The sequence below is a fragment of the Heteronotia binoei genome, chromosome 2, assembly GCF_032191835.1.
Source record: "Heteronotia binoei isolate CCM8104 ecotype False Entrance Well chromosome 2, APGP_CSIRO_Hbin_v1, whole genome shotgun sequence".
NCBI lineage: Eukaryota > Metazoa > Chordata > Lepidosauria > Squamata > Gekkonidae > Heteronotia > Heteronotia binoei.
In genome coordinates, this window is record NC_083224.1 from 61,119,330 (window position 1) to 61,143,130 (window position 23,801).

Below are 23,801 nucleotides of genomic sequence, written 5' to 3' on the forward strand. Positions count from 1 at the left end.
TGCAATCGCACACTGTCTTGACATTTTCAGTGAGTTATCTACCATGACCCCAAGATCTCTCTCTTGGTCAGTCTCTGCCAGTTCACACCCCATCAACTTGTATTTGTAGCTGGGATACTTGGCCCCAATGAACATTACTTTGCACTTGGCCACACTGAACCTCTTCTGCCACGTTGACGCCCACTCACCCAGCCTCAACAGATCCCTTTGGAGTGCCTCACAATCCTCTCTGGTTCTCATCACCCTGAACAATTTAGTGTAATCTGCAAACTTGGCCACTTCCCTGCTCACTCCCAACTCCAAATCATTAATGAACAAGTTAAAGAGCATGGGACCCAGTACTGTGCCCTGCAGCACCCCACTGCTTACCGTCCTCCACTGCAAAGACTGCCCATTTATACTCACTCTCTGCTTCCTATTAATTCGCCAGTTTTTGATCCACAAGAGAACCTGTCCTTTTACTCCATAACTCTCAAGCTTTCTAAGGAGCCTTTGATGAGGAACTTTATCAAAAGCTTTCTGGAAGTCAAGGTAAACAACATCTATTGGGTCTCCTTTGTCCACATGTTTGTTCACTCCCTCAAAGAAATGTAACAGGTTAGTGAGGCAAGATCTTCCCCTACAGAACCCATGCTGAGTCTTCCTCAATAACCCGTGTTCATCAATGTGCCTACTCATTCTGTCCTTGATAATGGTTTCTACCAACTTTCCTGGTATTGAAGTCAGACTGACTGGCCTGTAATTTCCCGGATCTCCTCTGGAACCCTTTTTAAAGATGGGGGTGACATTTGCTACCTTCCAGTCCTCAGGAACGGAGGCAGATATCAATGAAAGATTACATATTTTTGTCAGAAGATAAGCTTTCACTTTGATCCCTCTTTATCAGTGTTCATGGCATAGGTATGTCCTTTCATGCATTCATCCTCCCCATTCATTTCAGTCTTCATACCCAAAGCAGAGCTCAAAGGCATCAATGGTCCTTCCACTGAAACAAACAGAACAGCCTCCAGGTATAGCAGAACTGTGTATGTATCTGCACATGACAGATCTCTAGACTGAACCACCAGAGTTTGTTTCCATTTGTTTATGATATCATGGCTATCTGCTCTGAATGTTTAAGATAAGAGTGAAAAAGGATTTTAAAATGAAAGCCATTGCTCCAGAAATTTAAAATGAAAGCTCCAAATGTTTTTCTACAATCATGTTGTACACAGCCCAGGGATTGTTAAAAGTTTGGTGAACACTGACATGCCGATGAAAGGCAACATGACAGAAGAATTTTGTGAATGCCTGAAAATGGATATCTATTTCAGCTATCTCAACATCTGTTCCGAAAGTTTATTAATTATGCCTTGTAATGCCATGTAAACACTGCACCCTGTCTGCATTCTTTATGAATTTGCTTGCCCCTGTAGTCCAGTCCTTGGAATCTGACTCAGTGGTAGTATATCTGCATACAGAAGGTCTCAGGTTCAATATGTGGCATACCCTGTGGCAGGTGCAGATGTTGGGGAACACTTTTCCCCATTTAAGATCCTGAAGGATGACTGCTAGCTGTATTGGATAATACATACTGAGTAGGAAATCCTGAGATGAAAATATATGTTTTGGGTTTTTACTGTGGTTTTCTGGAATGGTTATACAGATCTGGAATTCTTGGGCATTACAAAAAACACTGGCCTCTGAAGAATCCATGCCATTTTTCATGTTAAAGTGCTTACCTTCAGTCATCTTTTCTTTTGAGTCTCTAAATTTCCCAGGTGGTGGCTGATGGAAGGCGACTTCTGGCCAGCATTAGCCAGGCACAGGGGTCAGCAGAGCTGCCATTCTAGATCATTCCCTTTCCCCCTCTCTGCTTTGTGAGGACAGAGCCTTATCTGATTCTGCAAGTGGAATGCCTGGGGCATGGAGAGTTGGGCCCCTTAGTTCAATCTGCTTGAAACTTGGGTGATTTTTAGTATAATTTGGTATTAGTTCAGTTCAGTTTGGACCTTTATTGGCATAAAAGCAATAATGATTCACAATCAACAGTAGATACAAAGGCCTGAAGTATACTAAGAACAATACATAAAACAATCAATTAAAATAGCAGCCAATGATACAAATCAAGAGTAGACACCCAGCGCAGTTAGGAAGGTGATGGGTATGGTTTATTTAGCTAAAAATAAGGATTTGCCGCTTACGCTTTTGGCGTTGGATATTTATAAGGCCTTTGATTCTGTGGATTGGACATACATGAAGATCATATTTCAAAAGTATAGGATTGGGGAGAAATTTCAAAATATGATTGAGGCAATATATTCTAAATCTAAGGCGTTGATAGGAGTTGGTGGATCAGTAGAGGGTTATGTTCAGGTAATGAGTGGTACGAAGCAGGGATGCCCTTTATCCCCTATGTTATTTATTTTAGCATTGGAACCGTTAGTGAATAAATTAAAAAAGGACAAAAGAATTATAGGCTTTGAAGTTCCAGGGAAAGGGAAAATAGATGGGAATCTCTTAACAATGTATGCAGATGACATGATGGTGACAATTAAGGATGTGGAGCCCGCAGTGGCACCTTTAAAAAAGATACTACAGGAATTTGAGGAAGTGTCAGGGTTAAAAGTGAATTTTTCAAAATCTTCAATGATGTGTGTTAATGTAAAACCAGGGTTACAATTAGCAGCTTCAAAAATCTTGGGTATTCCCATAGCAAATAAAATGGTGAAATATTTAGGGGTTAATATTCCTAGGAATATTAAAAAAATATTTGAGTATAATTATAAAAGAATCTGGAGTGGAATTCAAGTTAAAATGAGAGACTGGAGGAAGAGGAAAGAGTCAATTAGTACAAGGAATGCTATGGTTAAAATGTTTCTAGTTCCTAGGTTGACTTATTTATTTTATGTATTGCCTTGGCATATACCAGAATACGTACTGAAGAGATGGCAAGGAGATATAGATAGATTTGTTTTTGCATCAAAGAAACCAAGGACAGCTAATAGGTATAGATATTATGGTATTAAAGATGGGGGATGGGGGATTCCCAATATAATTTACTATTATGATGCATATCAATTAAGGCACTTAATGATTTGGTTGGAGGGAGAATTAGGAGAAGAGCTGAACGGGATAGAAAAGGAAAATTTAGAGGTAGTAGGAGGAAAGGAAAGTTTATTTGAGAGAACGAAAAGGAGGAAGAAGATAGGTGATAAATTATCAACCTTTATGGGGCCCAGTAGGGTATGGGAGAAGTGGAAAAAAGAACTCGCTCCGGAGATATCATCTATTACTAAAATGTGGTATTATGATAAATTTGCTCCATTAAGGGGATCGCTGTCAAAGGAAGTAGGAGATAAACTGAAGAGGATTACGATTCGAGAATTGAAAGAGGTTTGGGGTACTGATGGGGTGAAGAAAGAGGAATATAATATTTTGAATAATATTAATTGGTTGTTAAAAAGTCAAATCTCCTCATTGCTGAAGGAGGAAGAACTTAAAAATATTGGTAAAAGAATTAATACTCCCTTTGAAAACTTGGTGAAAGAGTATAGCGAAGATAAGTCAAAAATAGTTTCAAAATTGTATAAGATTTTATTAGGTACAGGGAAATCCCCGAGAGAATTTTTGAAGGAACATTGGGAAACAGATATTGGAGATAAAATTTTAAATGAAGATTGGGAGAGGATGTTTAGATTACCTCCCTTTGTTACAACATCTAGGTTAGTGCAGGAGCAGGGATTGAAGATGATACAGAAATGGTATTATACACCCATTAAGATGTATTATATTTCTAAATCAGGGAGTAAAAATTGTTGGAGGAAATGTGGAGAAATTGGAACTTTCAGTCACATGTGGTGGGATTGTCCCTTAGTGAAAAAATTCTGGTTGCAGGTTGGCATAGAGATGACAAAGATTATGGGATGGAAAATAAGTATATCTAAAGCAATGGCAATTATTAATTTGGATGGTGTGGGATTAAGATCAAAAGAGGATAGTAAATGGATTAATTTGATGTTAGTAGCAGCAAGACAAGTGATAGCAAGGAATTGGAAAGAAGCTGAGGAATTGACAATTAATCACTGGAGGGATAAAATGAATTATATAATTATTTTGGAGTATTTAATGATGAACATACGAAGAATGAACGGATTAAAGGTTAGGGAACAGGAGGAGGGGTGGTTTAGGAAGATGGTGAGATATTTGGAAAAGTTTAAACAATTTAAGACGATTGGTTGGTTAATAAGAAAATGAATGGATAAGATGTTTAAATAGAGTGATGGAGTTGTATTTGGATGAAATGTTAATAGCTATAAATTTATGGAATATTATAATGTATCTATGGCCTGGGACTCTCACAGAGGTGGATTGGTGTTGGAATATATAACAATAAAATTAAAAAAAAAAAAAAGAGTAGACACCCAGCAATTTGGTATCATGTGGTTGAAAAAACAACCACTCCATCCCTCCCCCCAGTCCTCTACAGGCAATAATAGCAGAACAGTTATTCTCCTTCTCTCCCTCATTCCTCACTTTATGAAAGGAAACAAGTAACACACCACAAAAAAAACCCGATGGCAAACACAGAATCTTCAGTTGATATTATTATGTCACTGTAAGAGTAGGAAAGAAAGTGAATGCAGACAGTTTTTAAAAATACTCGTGGCTGATACCATTCCCCCCCTCCCCTGGAATCAGTGGAGAAAAGTACACCTGCACCAAGTGGCACCTATTTAGTGTGTGTGCGTTAACTGCCATCAAACTGGTTCTTATTTATGGCGAGCCTATGAATGAATATTCCCCAAAACATCCTGTTATTAACAGCCTTGCTCAGGTCTTGCAAACCAAGGGCCATGGCTTCCTTAATTGAATTAATCCATCTCATGTTGGGTCTTCTTTTCCTGCTGCTTTCAACTTTTCCTAGAATTATTGTTTTGTCTTCTCATAATGTGACCGAAGTACGACAATCCTCAGTTTGGTAATTTTAGCCCCTAAGGAGAGTTCAGGCTTGATTTGATCTGAAACCCACTGATTTGTCTTTTTGGCAGTCCATGGTATAAGACTCTCCTTCAACACCACATTTCAAATGAACCAGGCGGTGGGGGGGGGGGGGCTGTAAAATCAAACCTCTTTGTTCAATCTGCATCAAACTCATGGGGGCTCTAGATTAGATGAAAAACTATGTTCTAGCAAATGTGTGTCATTATCTCTAAAAAGAAACTGCTCCAGACTCTTGAATTGGTTCCCTATTGAAAACAAGAAGTCTCAGAATTCCAGAATGCACACACACACAATTTGAATCTCAAACCAATAATGTCCTGCTAGAAAATCAGCAATCACAATAACACCCCCTACAATTCTAGATGCAAAATTATAATGAAATTTTGAGTAAGACAGATCAGTAGTGTAACCTGGAATAAGGGAATTTCATATCTTTGCATGTGTATATATAAAAATATCCTTGGATTAAGCACTTAGCTTTAGTATTGGATGCTGTGGCTTTCATAAATTAATGGAACACTTTGTTGACGTAGCTACTGTGTGAAATGGACAACCAAGTGAGCTACACTCTGTACTCTGAAGTTCAGATTGGCAATAATGTGTTTGGCCCAATATATATCATTTTTCCATGTGGAACTATTTATTTCAATGTGTCCAAATGTGTCTCAGTGTATATACCACCTACTACAGTTAGAGAACACCAAGCAATTGGAACCAGGGGTGCTCAATCCCATAGCAATTCAGTTTATGGAAAGGAAAGGTCCCCTGTGCAAGCACCAGTCATTTCTGACTCTGGGGTGACATTGCTTTCACAACATTTTCACGGCAGACTTTTTTACAGGGTGGTTTGCCATTGCCTTCCCCAGTCTTATACACTTCCCCCCCACCCCAGCAAGCTGGGTACTCATTTTACCATTTGACAAACAGAACAGTTTCTCTATGTTCCATCATGCGAACATATGTGTTGTGCAAATGCCTTCCCATAGCAAATCTGCTGGTGCTACCATCTCCTTTCCCCATCTGCTGCTTGCCCCATCCTTTAAGAGCCTAGAGCATTAACATTTTCACAGATAGTGATTTGCAGCTGTGTAGTGTCTCTTTCTATTCCTTGAGGCTCCCTGACAGTATTTGTTAATGGCAAAAGTAAGTGAATTGTCTGGTCCTGGAATAATCTGTATATGTGCATTCTTGTCTCGCTCTAAGGGAGCTACTCCTATTTTGGGAAGTTTGCAAGCCAATCCCACTGCTCTCATATTCTCATGGCAAAAGATCTCCTGTGAGAAGATGCCACTTTGCTGGATCAGTCTGCCCGTGGCTTTGTAGCAAATGAAGCACTTTATGCAAAAGCCTATATAATTGGTTACCTGGGCAGCTGCCAACCATAATGCCACAAACTGTGCATGTACAAAGCAGATCATCATGGAATCCTATCAGCTCTGAGCAAAACAACAAGGAATTTGAACAGATGAGTACTCAGTCATGGTAAAATGGAATGCTGACTGCTACACAGGGGTGGGGGGGGGTTGCAGAAAAAGCCCAGTAGGAACTCACTTGCATATTAGACCACTACCACCCCAGCATCACCATTGTTTCACACAGGGGTTTTTTTTGTAGGAAGAGCCCAACAGGAACTCATTTGCATATTAGGCCACACCTCCTGATGCCAAGACAGCTGGAACTGTGTTCCTGCTTTTAAAAAAAGACTGCTGCTATACAATGCAGTCCTAGCTTCATCATTTGGCGCTTTGGGTGGATAAATTCTCTACTTCTTTTATGTGGAATTAGAAACAACAATCTCAAACTATAAGGATTCACAGTGCCATCCTAAACAGAATTACCTCCTTATAACTCCATTGAAGCCATTGGGTTTAAGAAGGGAGTAACACTACTTAGGAGAGAGGAGGAGAAGAGTTGGATTTATACCCAGGCCTTCACTTGGAGTATCAGACTCCTTCCCTTTCTCTCCCCACAGCAGCTACCCTGTGAGGTAGGTGGGGCTGAAAGAGCTCTTTTGAGAACTGCTCTTCAGAGAACAACTCTGAGGGTGTTTTCGCACTCACGTTTTACTGGCGCCACGACCCTCCTCACGCCGGCGAATCTGCATGGATTTCGCACCAGAAGCGCCGGCGCACCCAGAAGCGCCGGCTACTTCCGTCGCTAAGCCAGCGCAAACGGAAATAGCAAAGATGCAGGAAAACGTTTGCGCTGGCTTAGCGACGGAAGTAGCCGGCGCTTCTGGGTGCGCCGGCGCTTCTGGTGCGAAATCCATGCAGATTCGCCGGCGTGAGGAGGGTCGTGGCGCCAGTAAAACGTGAGTGCGAAAACGGCCTGAGAGAACTGTGACTGACCCAAGATCACCCAGCTGGCTTTATGTGGAAGAGTGGGAAACCAAACCCAGTTCTTTTACTTTTTGGTGTCCTTTTTCCTTGGCATGAAACAAAATAAAATTCAGAATTTACATCTATAAGGAAGTCAACAGCACTTTCCCTTGCATAGCCTTCTCTTAACCAAAAGTTTCCAGTGAATGTTATTGAGTAGATTTTTGCCAATTATTATATACAGTAGCATAGTTACTTGGTCTTTAAATGGAAGAACTTTCTAACACCTACTTTAATTTTGTCACCTTCTCTGATCAGCTATAAATAGGGTAGCCAAGGCCACATGAGACCACTACTGCTTCTACCACCATCCTCTGGGTTGCTGACCTGCAAAGGCCAAATCCATATATCACACAAACTCTTAAGCTCAAACTACAAACCATGTGAATCACACCTACCCCAACATTTTCTTTTTTTACCGAAAGCACTTGCCAAGGCTGAAATGTCCAAGTGGACACTGAGTCAGGTGGAGAAGGATAGAGAATCTTAACTCAAAGGAAACCAATACTCAGATCTTTTCACCACTGGAAGGAGGATTTGGAGGTAAAAAATTGTTAGAATACAGAAAGAGTTGATACCTCTCCTTTCAGATGTGGTCCCCTATTGGAGACTGATCGGCTATAAATAGGCAAGCCAAGGCTACATTTCTCCCCAAGGAGACCCAGAGCTGCTTACATGGTTCTCCTTTCCTTTATTTAATCTGCACAACAGCCCTGTGAGGTAGGTTAGGATGAGAGTGTGTGACTGGCCCAAGGTCACCCAGTGAGCTTCCATGGTAAAGTGGGGGTTCAGAACTGGGCCTCCCGGATTCTAGTCCACACCCTAACCACTACACCACACTGGTTCTCCACACTGCTGCTGACCTGCAAAGTCTGTTCCCATTGGAAGGAGACTGCAACTGGGGCAACTACTTTAGATAAAGAACAAAGGAAGGAGGGTGTGGCAGTAGAGCTACATACAATTCAATTCATATGTAGTAACTTTAGAATAGTCTTTAGGGTGCATCCAAGTTATTGTTTGTTTTCATGAAATATGGTGCAGAAAACTGTATGAAGAATTGATGCAGTTCATACATCATCTAATCTGTTATCACTTATCTTGTGCATCATTAAAGAGAATTTAAACTTGCGTGTCAAACAGTCAGTCCTGCTTTCCTCATCCACATTTCACACCTACTTTCCTGAGGTCTGCGGTCATTTTAGCAGATATTTCCCCAAGTTTATCAGTCTCCTCACCTTCTCTATAGCAGCTACAGCAAAAACAATTACAGACTGAAAGGTATTTCTGCCAAGGAAACAATCCCTTAAAGAGTGAGAGATGGTACACACTATCCTCCTATCACATTACAGGCCCAAGTCGCACCAAGCAGCTTCACCTCTAACTTGTCATTCCTTCCACTGTTTCCACCTCCTCCTCACCCCACAATGATATAAATAAATAAATTTTCAACATGAATATGTGACAACAGATTTTGAATGAACTTTGTTTCCTTCAACAAAACATTTACACCTTACCCAAGAAAAATACAGAAAAAGATAATAGCAAAGATTTTCCATAGCCACAAAAGTGCCAATGTTTCTGGTAAACATCTTAAGAAAATATGATTTTATTTATTTATTGTCCACCTTTCTTGCTTGGACTCAAGGCAGAATAAATAGATTGAGTCGATACAATTGATGGATAGAACATTCAGTAAACAATGAAACAGGATTAGGGTGGTAGAACCAACAAGAAGTCTAAAAACAAAACTGAAGCAAAGGATAAATGTTAACATGACACATTAAATGATGCAAAATTCCATAGTAGGATCCATAGAATCCATAAGACTTTATACTAACATAATAAATTATACTAACTGGTCATTCAGTTCAATTCAAAGGTATTAACAATGGAGTAACTATGAAGTCTAAATTTAGTTTAAAGTGTCAGGAACTATAGCAATAATGCGGAAATCACAAAATAAGCACTGAGGTCAATCATATTTTAATCTTTCTCTTCTTCCATGGAACTCAAGACTGTGGCCTGTAAATTTCTCTCTACAAAGTGAGGTAGATTAGGTGAGGTTCAAGGCTGAACAGAGATTTGATCTTGGATTTCTCTAGTACAGCATTCTAACTACCTGACAATACTGGGTCATGCCAAAAGATGTGGCCTTGGTGAAACTCTTCTTCTGCCTAATTTAAGGTTCTTGCCAAGATGTTTTCATACGTCCTTGAAGAACAGCCTTGTGCCTTCACCTTCCTCCAGTTCCCCAGTCAAGCATGCCTTTTCAGCTGCTTCACTGTCCAGCTTGCAAATCAGAACTGGAACATGCCCATAAGTCTGGGACACTATATTTACAGCAGAGTGTAATTTCAAGGACACACCTCCAGTGGTATCATGTGGAAGCACAGATGTGAGCACTGGTGGCTCCATATTCCCATCTGGGCCAATAGTGATGGAATTTACAAGTCTAGCACCTGTTCCAGAACAAACACAAATTAACATCACATGGAAACATATTGTAGAATGCAACATAGACAGGCTCACCCTGAAGAAAAAGAACACTGTGTTTGGAAATAACAACATTCATCTTTAAACCGGGTCATCTCCCAGGGACCTAGCAAAAATGATGACTCAAGGTTGTTAAGACAAAGGCCCAGGGATCTGAGGACCAAGACTTTCTTCCATGTGCTTTTGTGATTTTGAACATCACTGATGGGGGGTCAGAGGATCTTGTTGGCGGCACACTAGCAGCAGCTGTATTCCATCTGTGCCAGACTTGTCTTCCTCTGTTTGCAGATACTATAGAACTTAGGCAAGTTAGAAGCACAAGCCCTTGGCAGAAAGCTGAAGAGCAAGAGTCAAAGACTTTCAGCTCTTAGCCTGTGGCTCACAGACTGTTCTTTCAGAGCAAGCCACTGAATCCTAGACTGGATCAAGATGGACTTCTTTGTGTCAACTTGATTGAATATTAATATTCCTACTTTCCTTTTAAACACCACAGAAACCTGGTCTCTCTCTCAACTCCTTTTAATATTGCTGTTCAAAAGAAACTGGTAAAACAGACTGAAACACAGTCCTGAAACATACAGCTACTTATTGTGTACCTGGTTTGTCAGGTGGACAGCTGTATACTCCACTCACGTCTGTGAGAAACACCACTCGTCTAGGAGAGAATTTCTGAGCAAGAATCTGTAAAAATAAACATTTAATATGGGAGTACATGGAGTTGCTTCACAGTGAGTTAAACCATTAGTCTATCTAGTGTAGTAGTTAGTACCTTCTCAGACTGGTAGTAACTCTCCGAGGCCTCAAAGAAAGGGGCTGGAAGTGGCTTCTGCCTGATATTTGTAAGCCAAAATGCCCTCAAAACGAGGTTGGGGAATTGTCAGGTGGGCACCTGGCTTAATCAGGATCTTTTACCTATGTATACAGGATTCCACGTCCAGAAATTAATGCTTAAAATATTAGAGGCTCTAATTAAGTAAAACAATTAAAATTTATTCCAGAAAAATATAGGCTTACATACAAGATAAAATACTCATAAAATCATACATACAGTCCTAGGAAAAATAGAGAGAGATATAGAGACAACACATGGGTAGACAAACAGGGTGATAATTACCTATCGTAGTCTTCATGGAAGGCTCCAATGGCGACGAAAGAGGACGGGGGAAATGGGACCCTCAACTGGCCAAGAATCGGGGATGGATCTAGACAGCAGAGATAGGGTACTGCTGGACTCACACATGAGTGGAGCTGGGTCAGAGGTTAAATAGACTACCTTAGACCCTCAGGGAATGGGAGATAAGAGGGAGGAGAAAGGGGAGGCTCTGCAGTGACCATAAGGGCTGGACTTCTGCAGTAGCCAATAGCAAGTTGATTGGTGGTACCTAATTGGGTACCCATAACTGATCAATGAACAAGCTTGGGCCCAGATTACCTGATTGGCCGTTCAGGTAACCATGGGCCAAGGGGGAGGCTTCAAAATGACAGTTGGGGAGAAGAATGGGAGAAATTAGGGGTGGAGGGGTGCTTAAGATTATTAAATTTAAGATTATTAAACTTATCTAAAAGGGTGACAATAGATGGCCAAATTATTGCCTAGGTAACACCCGGTTTACACAAAGGAACTTGGCTCTGGCTGAAGATGGTCTTCCTCTTCTTGTGTTCTTCTTGCTACCAGTCTTTGTCCTGGGTTTGTTTGGACAAATGCTTTGGCGGTCTGGCAGGATCCACGCCCGGATAAGCTTGATGGTTCCATGGGTGGGTAACATCTGTTGCATACGTGTGCTTCCCTCCATGCTGAAAAGGAGTCTGGGCACTACTGGAAGATAGCTGGTATTAGCCTCCCAAAGTGGATTCTATGGTCAAGGCTGAAAACCGCATGGCCTGGATAGCTCCTAACGGCACGCTTTCTTCTGCTCCAAGATAGAGATGGCGTTTGCCCTGAACGGCTGGAAACCATCCGTTCTCCTTGCTGGTGTTCTTCCAGAGACATGGAGCACTGCTTTAGCATTGTGGCTGTTGGTACTCATAAGTCCTTTCCAGTCTGGTAGACAAACCCACGTCCTTCTGGCAGATGTGTGAGAGCTCTGTCTCCAGGCAATCTGGCAACCTGATGGGTGACTACAATGTTCTGGAATTTAGGGGCATTTCCTTACATATTCTTTAAATGGAGATTCCAGGGATTTGACATATGGGTTCTTATCACTTAGATGTGCCTCCCTCTTCTAACTGTGCAACTTGACAACCCAAAGACCTTATCATTCATCCTGTGTCTTACTCTACTATCTGAAAATTCACATAAATTACTGAAAGGAGGACCATTTCTCTATCTATTCCAAAGAGAAGAATCACAGAAATAAGACTTGACTAAAGCTCAAGGATGTTTTCTTCAAACTATTTGCATATATGTTACATGCTGAAATTCAATCAATGAGTTGAAATTAAATCAACAGTTTTCACCTAAACATTAGGAAGAACTTTCTGACAGAACAGTTCCTCAGTGGAACAGGCTTTCCTTTGGAGCAGAGGTTAGATGGCCATCTGACTGGGTCCCATGCTCCTTAACTTGTTGATTAATGATCTGGAGCTGGGAGTAAGCAGTGAAGTGGCCAAGTTTGCAGATGACACTAAATTGTTCAGGGTGGTGAGAACCAAAGAGGACTGTGAGGAACTCCAAAGGGAACTGTTGAGGCTGGGTGAGTGGGCGTCAACGTGGCAGATGAGGTTCAGTGTGGCCAAGTGCAAAGTAATGCACATTGGGGCCAAGAATCCCAGCTACAAATACAAGTTGATGGGGTGTGAACTGGCAGAGACTGACGAAGAGAGAGATATTGGGGTCATGGTAGATAACTCACTGAAAATGTCAAGACAGTGTGCGATTGCAATAAAAAAGGCCAACGCCATGCTGGGAATTATTAGGAAGGGAATTGAAAACAAATCAGCCAGTATCATAATGCCCCTGTATAAATCCATGGTGCGGTCTCATTTGGAATACTGTGTACAATTCTGGTCACCGCACCTCAAAAAGGATATTATAGCATTGGAAAAAGTCCAGAAAAGGGCAACTAGAATGATTAAAGGCTTGGAATATTTCCCTATGAAGAAAGGTTAAAACGTTTGGGGCTCTTTAGCTTGGAGAAACGTCGACTGCGGGGTGACATGATAGAGGTTTACAAGATTATGCATGGGATGGAGAAAGTAGAGAAAGAAGTACTTTTCTCCCTTTCTCACAATACAAGAACTCATGGGCATTTAATGAAATTGCTGAGCAGTCAGGTTAAAATGGATAAAAGTAAGTACTTCTTCACCCAACGGGTGATTAACATGTGGAATTCACTGCCACAGGAGGTGGTGGCAGCTACAAGCATAGCCAGCTTTAAGAGGGGATTGGATAGAAATATGGAGCAGAGGTCCATCAGTGGCTATTAGCCACAGTATATATATATATTTGTGTGTGTATGTATACATGTGTGTATTGGCCACTGTGTGACACAAAGTGTTGGACTGGATGGGCCACTGGCCTGATCCAACATGGCTTCTCTTATGTTCTTTTTGCCTTCTTCTGGGCATAGAGCAAGGGACACTGGGGGAGTGGAGGGGGAGGTAGCTATGAATTTCTGGCACTGTGCAGATGGCTGTACTAGATGACCTTTGGGTTCACTTCCAGCTCTGTTTCTATGTTTCATTAAGGCAAACCCCAACCTTATTACAGTTGTGCATGAAAAAGTACCTTCCCATTCCCCATCTCTTACCTCTATGATGGTATCTCCAGATAAAATGCAGCAGTGCTGTTCTAAGTCCAGTGCACAGTCACCATGCAATATTGGGACATAACCGGAGTCCAAAACATCTTTCACTGTATCAATACCAGTCTGACTGACATTTTTAAATGCTGTCTTCCAGGTTCCAAAAGGCTTTTAAAAGGCAACAAGAACAAGGATGAACAATATTTATCCAATTCATAGTCTGAATCCCAGGCAGCCCTATTTACTGGTGGTTTTGATCTGGTGCAAGGAGACTTTCCCGAAAGCAAGAGGCTTATATTCTTACAGAGGAAACTCTTTTTTTGTTGCTGGTATATTTCTGGTACTGGAGGAACATGTAGGTGGAACAGACTGGTAGGATACAGACCCATGTAGTTATCATCTCCCAGTAGTTCCCAAACCATCAACTGGAGGGCACCAATCAAATCCAGTTGCAAACTTGGAACCAAACCTCAGTCTTTTATGTGGTGTTGGCCCAAGCATAACTGCTAGCTATCAAGCAATACACTCTTTCCTATTATTTATTAATTGTTTACAATTAAGCAGCACTTCAGAATTGCTGGAGCATGATGAATTCCTATGTAATGAACAAAATGATCTTACAAAACAAAATCAAAGCAGTGATTAATTGTTGAGACATATGGGCGGTTCCATTGTTTGATTCACTGGTGGAGCTACATATTTAAGGCTGCAATTTTGTTGCTTTTAAAAGAAATCAGAATGGTAGAATTTATCTATTAAACTGTACATTTCTGAACCCTTATCTAAAAAAAGACAGCTACATATTTGGACAATGTACTAATATATTTACATTTAATTGAATAACCAGTTGAAATAAAGAAGATACATCCACTACAAATTGTTTAATTATCTGACAACATGTTGCAAAGGTAGAAGACTAAGGTGATCTAGGGCAGATCCAAGACCTAGGCATGCCCTGATGAATGCTCCAGCACTTAACTTCATGGCAATTCCCCAGTTCCTCATCTCCACTTATGGTTATTTCTTCCCTAGAAGGGCATCATAACATAAAAAGAAGGGAAGGCAGACAACAGGTGCCCTTACCGAAATGGCCACTGCTGGAACTCCACTCCTTACCAACTGATCCGTTAGCAGATGGTTCAGCTGCGGAGAGGGAAAAAGTGTCACTGAAACTCTAAAACCTTTCATGTCTCAGTTTCCTGTACTCAATTTGTAATATTAGTTAAGTAATAGTTCTCCAATTTAAAGGAACCACAAGAGAAGTGGGGAATAGAAAACCAACAAAATTGGCCATGTGTGTTTATTGCATCTGTTTCACAGGTTTCATATGAAACATCTGGAGACACCAGATCACTTTGTTTGTAATGTTGCTGTTAAGCTGCTGACATTTCCAGACACACAACAGACCATATTGATATCCAAGAATAAAGCCTGAAAAAAAATAGAAGGCTGGCTTAAACTCAGTGAATATTATATGGGTTGCAAATGAACTGAGTTTAAGCCAGCCTTCTATTTTTTTTCAGTAAACACATTCAGAGGCTCAGAAAGCAAGATTAATGGTAGCACTGGCAAAGCTTTTTGCCATATTTGTCACAAACCAATCCAAAGCATAAGATACTGCCACTTACAATACAACGGTGTGGTTTTGACTCTAATCTTCAGAGCTAGGGAAGAAGGCAAGTATATTGCCAATTGGCCCTGCCTGCAGGCTTCCCTATGACTGGCCATTGCTATAAACAAAGTACTAGAATAGAAGGACCATTTGGTCTGATTCAGCATGGCTACTCTTATGCAACCCAGGACAGGCACAAGGTTCAGCCTGATACTACTCCATAACCAAATCTATGAACATTCCTTCTCCTGTACTGGAGCTACTATAGACTATAGAAGCCATTGGTTCAGGCTCACTGTCCCTTAGATTATAGGAAAGTTACAGTAATTTCGTGTGTTTGAATGGGAAGTGATCAGGGGGCTTTCTAAATATTTTGCTTTTATAAAATACAAGCAGAAATCTTAAGGACTGCCAATGCAGGAACTATAATACAGCACTCTTTATTTTATAGTTTCAGCTTCACAAACATTCTTGAACTGTAGTGTGACACAGACAGTCCCATGAGGAGAAAGTTTGCTAGAGTCAAATCTGCGCTCATATCCAGACCAGCACTTCCTTGGGACCCTGTGTGAGGATAGTCTTTTGTTATACTGAAGAGACCCAGTATGTTGGCAATGAATCCACAGAAACACTGTGAACAATTATTCAGAAAACATGCTTATTCACTGGCCCTTGTGTGAAAGCACAGAGACCTCAAGATGGCCTAGTGATCTCTGATTTCCTGTACAGATGCTAAGCCAATTTGGGGCTGGGATGGATGAGGTTTCAACTCTGCTCTTTAACACCAGCTTGAGTATAACGTAACCATTTATGATGTGAGAGGAGCCCTGCCAGGTACAAACATTAGATTCCCCTGGAGGCACCACGTGGTTGTCTGAGGCTGGACAGTGAGCTATTGCTGCTGGCTATAGATACCTTGGACTCTAGTCAAGAAAGCATCACTGCAGTGATATGATGCAATGGATTCTAATGAAGCTGTCAGTGCCACCTTGGACATCCCATCCTAGTTTGATTTGTTTTGAGAACCAAAATATCACCTCACAATTCTTCACAGAATCAGGGTTTCAGGACTGTCTCAAAATAGAGGATGTGCAAGAAAATGTATTTATTTCATTTGTACCCTGCTTTTCTCCCCAATGGGGACCTAAAATGGCTTATATTATGGTCCTCTCCTCCATTTTATCCTCACAAAGCCCTGTGAGGTAAGTTAGGCTGGGAGGGTGTGACTGACTCAAGGTTACCCAGTAAGCTTCCATGCCATAAATGGGGAGTTTAGCTTGGGTCTCCCAGATACTAGTCCAACGCTCTTAACCACTATATATCACACTGGCTCTCAACTTCCATTCTCCTTTTGTTTACTGCTTTTTAGAGCTAAGGGACCACGTTTTATGCATGTATAAATTAATTGAACTTAGTATCTTTTTATGAAGACACCTAAATAATGTCCATACAGGCATTTACTCAAAGAGACTAGAGGCTGCCAAAGAAATTAATTTTGTAAAATACAGCATGCCTACACAGAAACCCACTGTCTGGCCTAGAGCCTGGATTATACACCACAATGCAACTTTCATTATGTTCATCAAATTATGCACAGCAATTGATACAGCTAGTCACCTGATGCTGAAAGTCTGGGCAGTCAGCTAAAACACATGTTCAATATACCAGGTGGTTAGAGATCATCATTACTTTCCTTATAACAAAACACAAGTACTGCCAACACTTTTCTCGTGTTCTGAAGTGACGACCATGCATATTCATAGCAATAACTGAACAAGCACTGGTTCTGAATCTGGGATTAGCTCAAACTTCGATTAATGGAGTACTTTGTTCTTCAATTAGCCCAGCAGCCTGCCAGTTGATCAACTGTGCGGTTAAGTCACACTCTCTTTAGTAAGGCTATAGAATCTTTATAGCTTGCAAATTCAACATTCAGTTATTACAGACCCTTTGAGCCAAAGAAACTGCATTTTGCTATTTATTATTTATTACATTAAATTTATATCCTATGTTCTTACCACTCCAGTGAGCAAAGCTAGCAACTTTCAACTAGCCTAAGAAGGCTTTCACCAACTTCAGTGACTCTTTATCCAAGGAAAAAGAAACTTAGGTTGAAGGAAGACTTCTTCGGCTGGAGGACAGACATGCAAATGATTTGTAAAAGAGTTATCTATTCTGGTTTAAAGCTATTAGCAATCAGTGTGTGAACAGAATGGAGAAATTCTTACGTAACACGTAAGAATGGAGAAATTCTTACGGAAACTGAAACACACTTCAGGTAACACATTTGGTAACAATTACTTTTAAAGGTTCAAGAAGTCAAAATCACCCATCACCTGCTCCTACCCCATCCACTTCCCAGAATGCCAATGCATCATACCTAAGGTTCCTAGCAGGATCCCTGCATAACACAGGATTAAAGAGATGATCTGAGGGTATTTACAAGGCTGCAGAATGAAGTTGTTTAATAATGATTGCTGAGTACCTTGGTGACAGACAGTCTGGTCAAACATAGCCCTTGTCTCAACCTGGGGCTCACAGCTGATGTTCTTGATGACCCATAGGCAACACCATGTTGCTTTGCTTGGAAATGTCCAAAGGAACTGGAAAGAAACAAGACAGTGAAGTTACAATAAACAGAAACCTGGTTTACTCAAGCCCACTGTTTTCATCACTTATTTGGAGCCCACAAAGAATGGGCTGGAGATACTGAGAATATCTACAAGGATACTCATAAACTCTGAGGCAACTCAGGCCAGCAGCATACTTTTAAGGTCTTGCATTGCAAGAGAAACCTGAATTAATGGAAGGCATGCTCCCACTAGTTGTTTATTGCAAGCCATTTGGAATGTATTTTAGAACCGCTCTGGCAGAATTGCACTGTGCAGTTGAACTGTGAGCCAATTCACAAGACCATCAGGTTTCTTTTGGGGGGGGGGTATTTTTTGTGTGTGCATATGTGTGTTTGCATGCAGGTCTGGAAATAATGGTTGACTTCTGGTGAACCCTAGTGGGGCTTGGATGTTCAGAGCTGGTTTGCTATTGCCTGCCTTTGCATCCCAGCTCTGGTAATCCTTGGAGGTCTCCCATCCAAGTACTTCCCAGGGTCAGCCCTGCTTAGCTTCTGAAATCTGATGAGATTGGGTTTGCCTGGGCTATCCAGGTTTCTTAAACATCACTGCAAACCCTTCAAAACCACTTGCACTGGTGTCATAAATGTTAATTTTGCACCCCATATCATCGGTGAAAGTTGTTGGTCATAGCCAGGCAGTTGGCCTGCTAAGATCTGTGAGTAATGTATACAATGATTATGAGTACCAGCTCTTAATCTTTTTCTCTGAGCACTGGCTATTCTTAATTTTCTTGACTGTTCAGCTGAATACAATACACAAGCAAAAATAAGAGTACAACCATAAATGTACGTAAGCAGGGATGCACCAAAAATGATCATAGGAAGTGAAGGAGGATATGGAGAAGATTTTAGTCACCCTTATCCACCACCTGACTTCCTGGATTACACACTACAGTGCAACTTTCATTATCTTCATCAAATTATGCACAGCAACTGATACAACTAGTCACCTGATGCTGGAGGCTGCTCTGGAGACAACCAACAAAGCCCTACTACTTGAGATGTGGAAGATGGCAGGTGTTCCCAGTCTCAATTTCATGGTCCCATCTCCAGAACCAGCTGCTGTCAGAATGACAACACTCCCTTTGCTTGAGTCATGAAGCACCCAGCTTGGGCAGCGGGGTGACTGTAGGTGCTGCCATTAGAACAGTATAGTTCAGTGTAGTGGTAACATGCCTAACAACAGCTCTGTCATACCTCTTCCAACAATCTGGGAAAAGAACAGTGGTTTTTATACCCCACTGCGATACTGTGATCTGAACTCTCTGCTCATGACCTGAGTTCGATTCTGGCGGAAACTGGATTCAGGTAGCCGGCCCAAGGTTGACTCAGCCTTCCATTCTTCCGAGGTCAGTAAAATGACTACCCAGCTTGCTGGGGGGGGGGGGAGTGTAAAAGCCTGGGGAAGGCAATGGCAAACCACCCCATAAAAAGTCTGTTGTGAAAACGTTGTGACAGCAACATCACCCCAGAGTCGGAAACGACTGGTGCTTGCACAGGGGACCTTTCCTTTCCTTACTCTACCCAAAGGAGTCTCAAGGTCCCTCCCCCACAACAGGCACCTTGTGAGGAAAGTGGGGCTGAGAGAGTTCTGAGAGAACTGTGACTAGTCCAAGGACACCCCACAAGTTTTATGTGAAGTAGGGAATCAAATCCAGATTAAAGTCCACCACTCGAATCTTGTGAGAAAAATGATAACAACTTGTGTAATAATAATAATAATAATAATAATAATAATAATAATAATAATAATAATAACAACTTTATTTTTATATCCCGCCCTCCCCCGCCGAGGCGGGCTCAGGGCGGCTAACAGACATGGAGATCCCATGATTCATGTAAAACAATGTAAACAATTTTAAATATATCAATTACATAATAAATTATTTAGAATAGATAAAATGTATAAAATGGGTGCTAAAAAACTGTAATCATAATATCCACAAGATGGCTAGATGTCCACACGTCAGATTAATCGGGTTCTATCTTGAAAGCAAGCTGGAAAAGAAATGTTTTGCAAGCCCTGCGGAATTGGTTCAGGTCCCGCAGGGCTCGCACCATCTCTGGAAGGTGGTTCCACCAACGAGGGGCCATCACTGAGAAGGCCTGCTCCCTAGTAGCCTTCAACCTAGCATCTCTTGGCCCAGGGATTGTTAGTAAGTTCTGAGAGCTAGATCTCAGTACTCTCTGGGGCACATATGGGGAGAGGCGGTCCCTTAGGTAGGCAGGTCCTCGGCCATATAGGGCTTTAAAGGTAATAACCAGCACTTTATAGCGAACACGGTACACAACCGGCAGCCAATGCAGATCCCGCAGCCCAGGCCGCGCAGGTTCCCACCGTGGTAGTCCCTCCAGCAGCCTGGCCGCCGCGTTCTGGACTACCTGAAGTCTCCGTGTTCGGTATAAGGGCAGCCCCATGTAGAGGGCATTGCAGTAGTCTAGTCTCGAAGTGACCGTTGCGTGGATCACAGTTGCTAGGTCGCTGCGCTCCAAGAAGGGAGCCAGCTGCCTCGCCCTCTTGAGATGGAAGAAGGCGGATCTAGCAGTGGCGGCTATCTGGGCCTCCATTGATAGAGAGGATTCCAGTAGCACTCCCAGGCTCTTGACTTTGCGCACTGGTACCAGTGGCGCACCGTCAAAAGCCGGTAGGGTAATCTCCCCTCCCGGTCCGCCGCGGCCCACGCAAAGGACCTCAGTCTTCGCCGGATTCAACTTCAGCCCGCTCAGCCTGAGCCAGTCAGCCACGGCTTGTAATGCCCGGTCCAAATTTATAGGGACATCACCAGCCCGGCCGTCCATCAATAGATAGAGCTGGGTGTCATCTGCGTATTGATGACAACCCAGCCCATACCTCCGTGCAATCTGGGCAAGGGGGCGCATAAAGATGTTAAACAACATCGGGGAGAGAACTGCTCCCTGGGGCACACCACAATGAAGTGGGTGCCTCTGAGACAGCTCCCCCCCAATTGCCACCCTTTGTCCCCGACCGTCAAGAAAGGAGGAGAGCCACTGTAAGGCTAGCCCCCGAATTCCTGCGTCGGCGAGGCGGCTGGTCAGCAGCCGATGGTCGACCATATTGAACGCAGCCGATAGGTCTAGCAACAGCAGTACCGCCGAGCCGCCGAGATCCAGTTGTCATCGGAGGTCATCCATGAGGGCGACCAGGACTGTTTCCGTCCCATGGCCCGGACTGTTTCCACCCAAATGGAAGCAGGACAAGGATCTATGAATACTACCTGAATTCTGGCACAAACCACCACTAATTTTCACTGATCTAAGGCATTTCCATCAGCAGAACAGGATTTGCCCACATTGGTCCTCCCACTGCAGCTAGAAATACCCCCCCCCCCCCAAAAAAAACAGCCTGGAACAGCATGAAGGAGGAGTTGAAAGAATACACTGGGAGGAATGGCTCAGTGAAAAATGTTCTCTCCCCTGTCCCCTTCCATTTGTGGAATCCATTGGGTCCAATCTGTATCTAGACTTGGTCACATAGTTTTGTGTGCACATTTCCATGACAATATTGTATAGGATACTAAAAAGAAAATTGTTCTGTTGGTTTGTTTCTTAAATTGAACATTATTCTAAAGAATTAATCCATCAATGTTTAATAGCATGTTGAAATTCCCAGATGGATTCCTTATTGAACTCATTTGAGCCATGGCATTAATAGAAGTCAACTTTTCTTATCATCTAGACCTACCTAAAGGAATCTCCTTGGTGAAAAAAGAACCCTTGTCTTAGGAAAGCTGTAGGAAAGACTGTCTGTAATATCTTCATGCCACCTAATGTCTGAGTCATGGCAGTAAAGATTTTATTTGCTATCTTTGCAGCCTGTTGTTTACATTTGTGCTTCCTTTCCATGATTCTCTTTTTTGTGTGTGAGCCATAGGAGAGTATGACAGTTTTTAAATCACTAATTCAAGGGATATCCTTATTGCTGACCTCGTTGACACCTTTCTAGAAAGCCAAGCATACCAGGGCCATACCAAGCTGAAGCAGCAGCTATGTGGGCTCAGGCATCTTTTATAAATAACTATATAAAGAGGTGATAAAGATCAGTGAGGTCATTCATACTGTTCACCCAAACATCCTTTAAAAGTGGCAGCATACAGAAGCTGCGGTGCCTCAGATGTTGGCAATGCTACAGTCAGTCCCTGACTTCTGTTTATGTTGATGTGGCCCCAGGGGTTGTGGACCTAATCTCAACATGATAGGTTCCCTGTAAAATCCATGCACACACCCAAGGCTAGCAGTGAAATAATTTTTACTAGAGCTGGCAGTGTGGAAAGGGTACTGGTGTTGATGGTAAACAAATACGGCTGCTGGCACTGAGAAAGGGCAGCCTCAGTGGGACTACTCCCTCAGGAATGCCAAGAGCTGTTTGGATTTCTTTACCCAGCAGGAGTTAGGAACTGAACATTCTGCTGAAAGTTTGCTTCAGTGCCCTTCCTGTTTTATGCCTGTGCTTTTACAATATGGAAACTCTCTCACATATTTTAACAAGTATGCAGGCAACCATGTTATCAGGTTTGGATGTTACCATAAAGTTACAGAGCACTCTGAAAATATAGTTGTTTAAATTGACATGATTTTTAAAAATCTAATTTCTGCAGCTGTGTTATTGACAGTTTGCATTTCTCTGAGCTTCTTGCCCTGGAAATATTAAAGCCACATGATGCTGAGACTCAGGTGCAGAGCATCTGTTTGTATGCAAAAGACCCCAAATTCCACCCCTAGCATCTCAGCTTTAAAAAAAAGAATCAGGTAGAAGATAATGTGGAAGACTTCTGGCTGAGACACTGAAGAACATAAGAGAAGCCATGTTGAATCAGGCCAATGACCCATCCAGTCCAACACTCTGTGTCACACAGTGGCCACACAAACACACACACACATATATATACACACACACATACTGTGGCTAATAGCCACTGATGGACCTCTGCTCCATATTTTTATCCAATCCCCTCTTAAAGCTGGCTATGCTTGTAGTTGCCACCACCTCCTGTGGCAGGGAATTCCACATGTTAATCACCCTTTGAGTGAAGAAGTACTTCCTTTTATCCATTTTAACCTGACTGCTCAGCAATTTCATTGAATGCCCACAAGTTCTTGTATTGTAAGAAAGGTAGAAAAGGACTTCTTTCTCGATCCCATGCATAATCTTGTAAACCTCTATCATGTCAACCCGCAGTCGACGTTTCTCCAAGCTAAAGAGCCCCAAGTGTTTTAACCTTTCTTCATAAGGAAAGTGTTCCAAACTTTTAATCATTCTAGTTGCCCTTTTCTGCACTTTTTCCAATGCTATAATATCCTTTTTGAGGTGCAGTGACCAGAATTGTACACAGTATTCCAAATGAGACTGCACCATCGATTTATACAGGGGCATTATGATACTGGCTGATTTGTTTTCAATTCCCTTCCTAATAATTCCCAGCATGGCATTGGCCTTTTTTATTGCAATCACACATTGTCTTGACATTTTCAGTGAGTTATCTACCACGACCCCAAGATCTCTCTCTTGGTCAGTCTCTGCCAGTTCACACCCCATCAACTTGTATTTGTAGCTGGGATTCTTGGCCCTAATGTGCATTACTTTGCACTTGGCCACACTGAACCTCATCTGCCACGTTGACGCCCACTCACCCACCCTCAACAGATTCCTTTGGAGTGCCTCACAATCCTCTCTGGTTCTCACCACCCTGAACACTTTAGTGTCATCTGCAAACTTGGCCACTTCACTGCTTACTCCCAACTCCAAATCATTAATGAACAAGTTAAAGAGCATGGGACCCAGTACTGAGCCCTGCGGCACCCCACTGCTTACCGTCCTCCACTGTGAAGACTGCCCATTTATACTCACTCTCTGCTTCCTATTAATTAGCCAGTTTTTTGGTATAAACAATTTTATTAGTAACATATGGTAGCAGAACTATATCTACAACTTATAAAAGCTT

The 23,801-nt window shown here is 42.1% G+C and overlaps 1 protein-coding gene across 1 annotated transcript in view; it reads right to left on the reverse strand.

The window, feature by feature from the left end:
- Positions 1–8,936: 8,936 nt before the first annotated feature.
- LOC132566283 (uncharacterized) overlaps positions 8,937–23,801 on the reverse strand; it is a 53,601-nt gene continuing 38,736 nt past the window's right edge. Inside the window, exons 2-6 of the mRNA XM_060231162.1 lie at positions 17,695–17,812; positions 14,681–14,740; positions 13,604–13,765; positions 10,451–10,535; positions 8,937–9,820 (exon numbers count right to left, since the gene is read on the reverse strand). Coding sequence (XP_060087145.1) covers positions 9,564–9,820; positions 10,451–10,535; positions 13,604–13,765; positions 14,681–14,740; positions 17,695–17,812 — 682 coding nt within the window. The 3' untranslated portion in view covers positions 8,937–9,563. The remainder of the gene's footprint in view (positions 9,821–10,450; positions 10,536–13,603; positions 13,766–14,680; positions 14,741–17,694; positions 17,813–23,801) is intronic.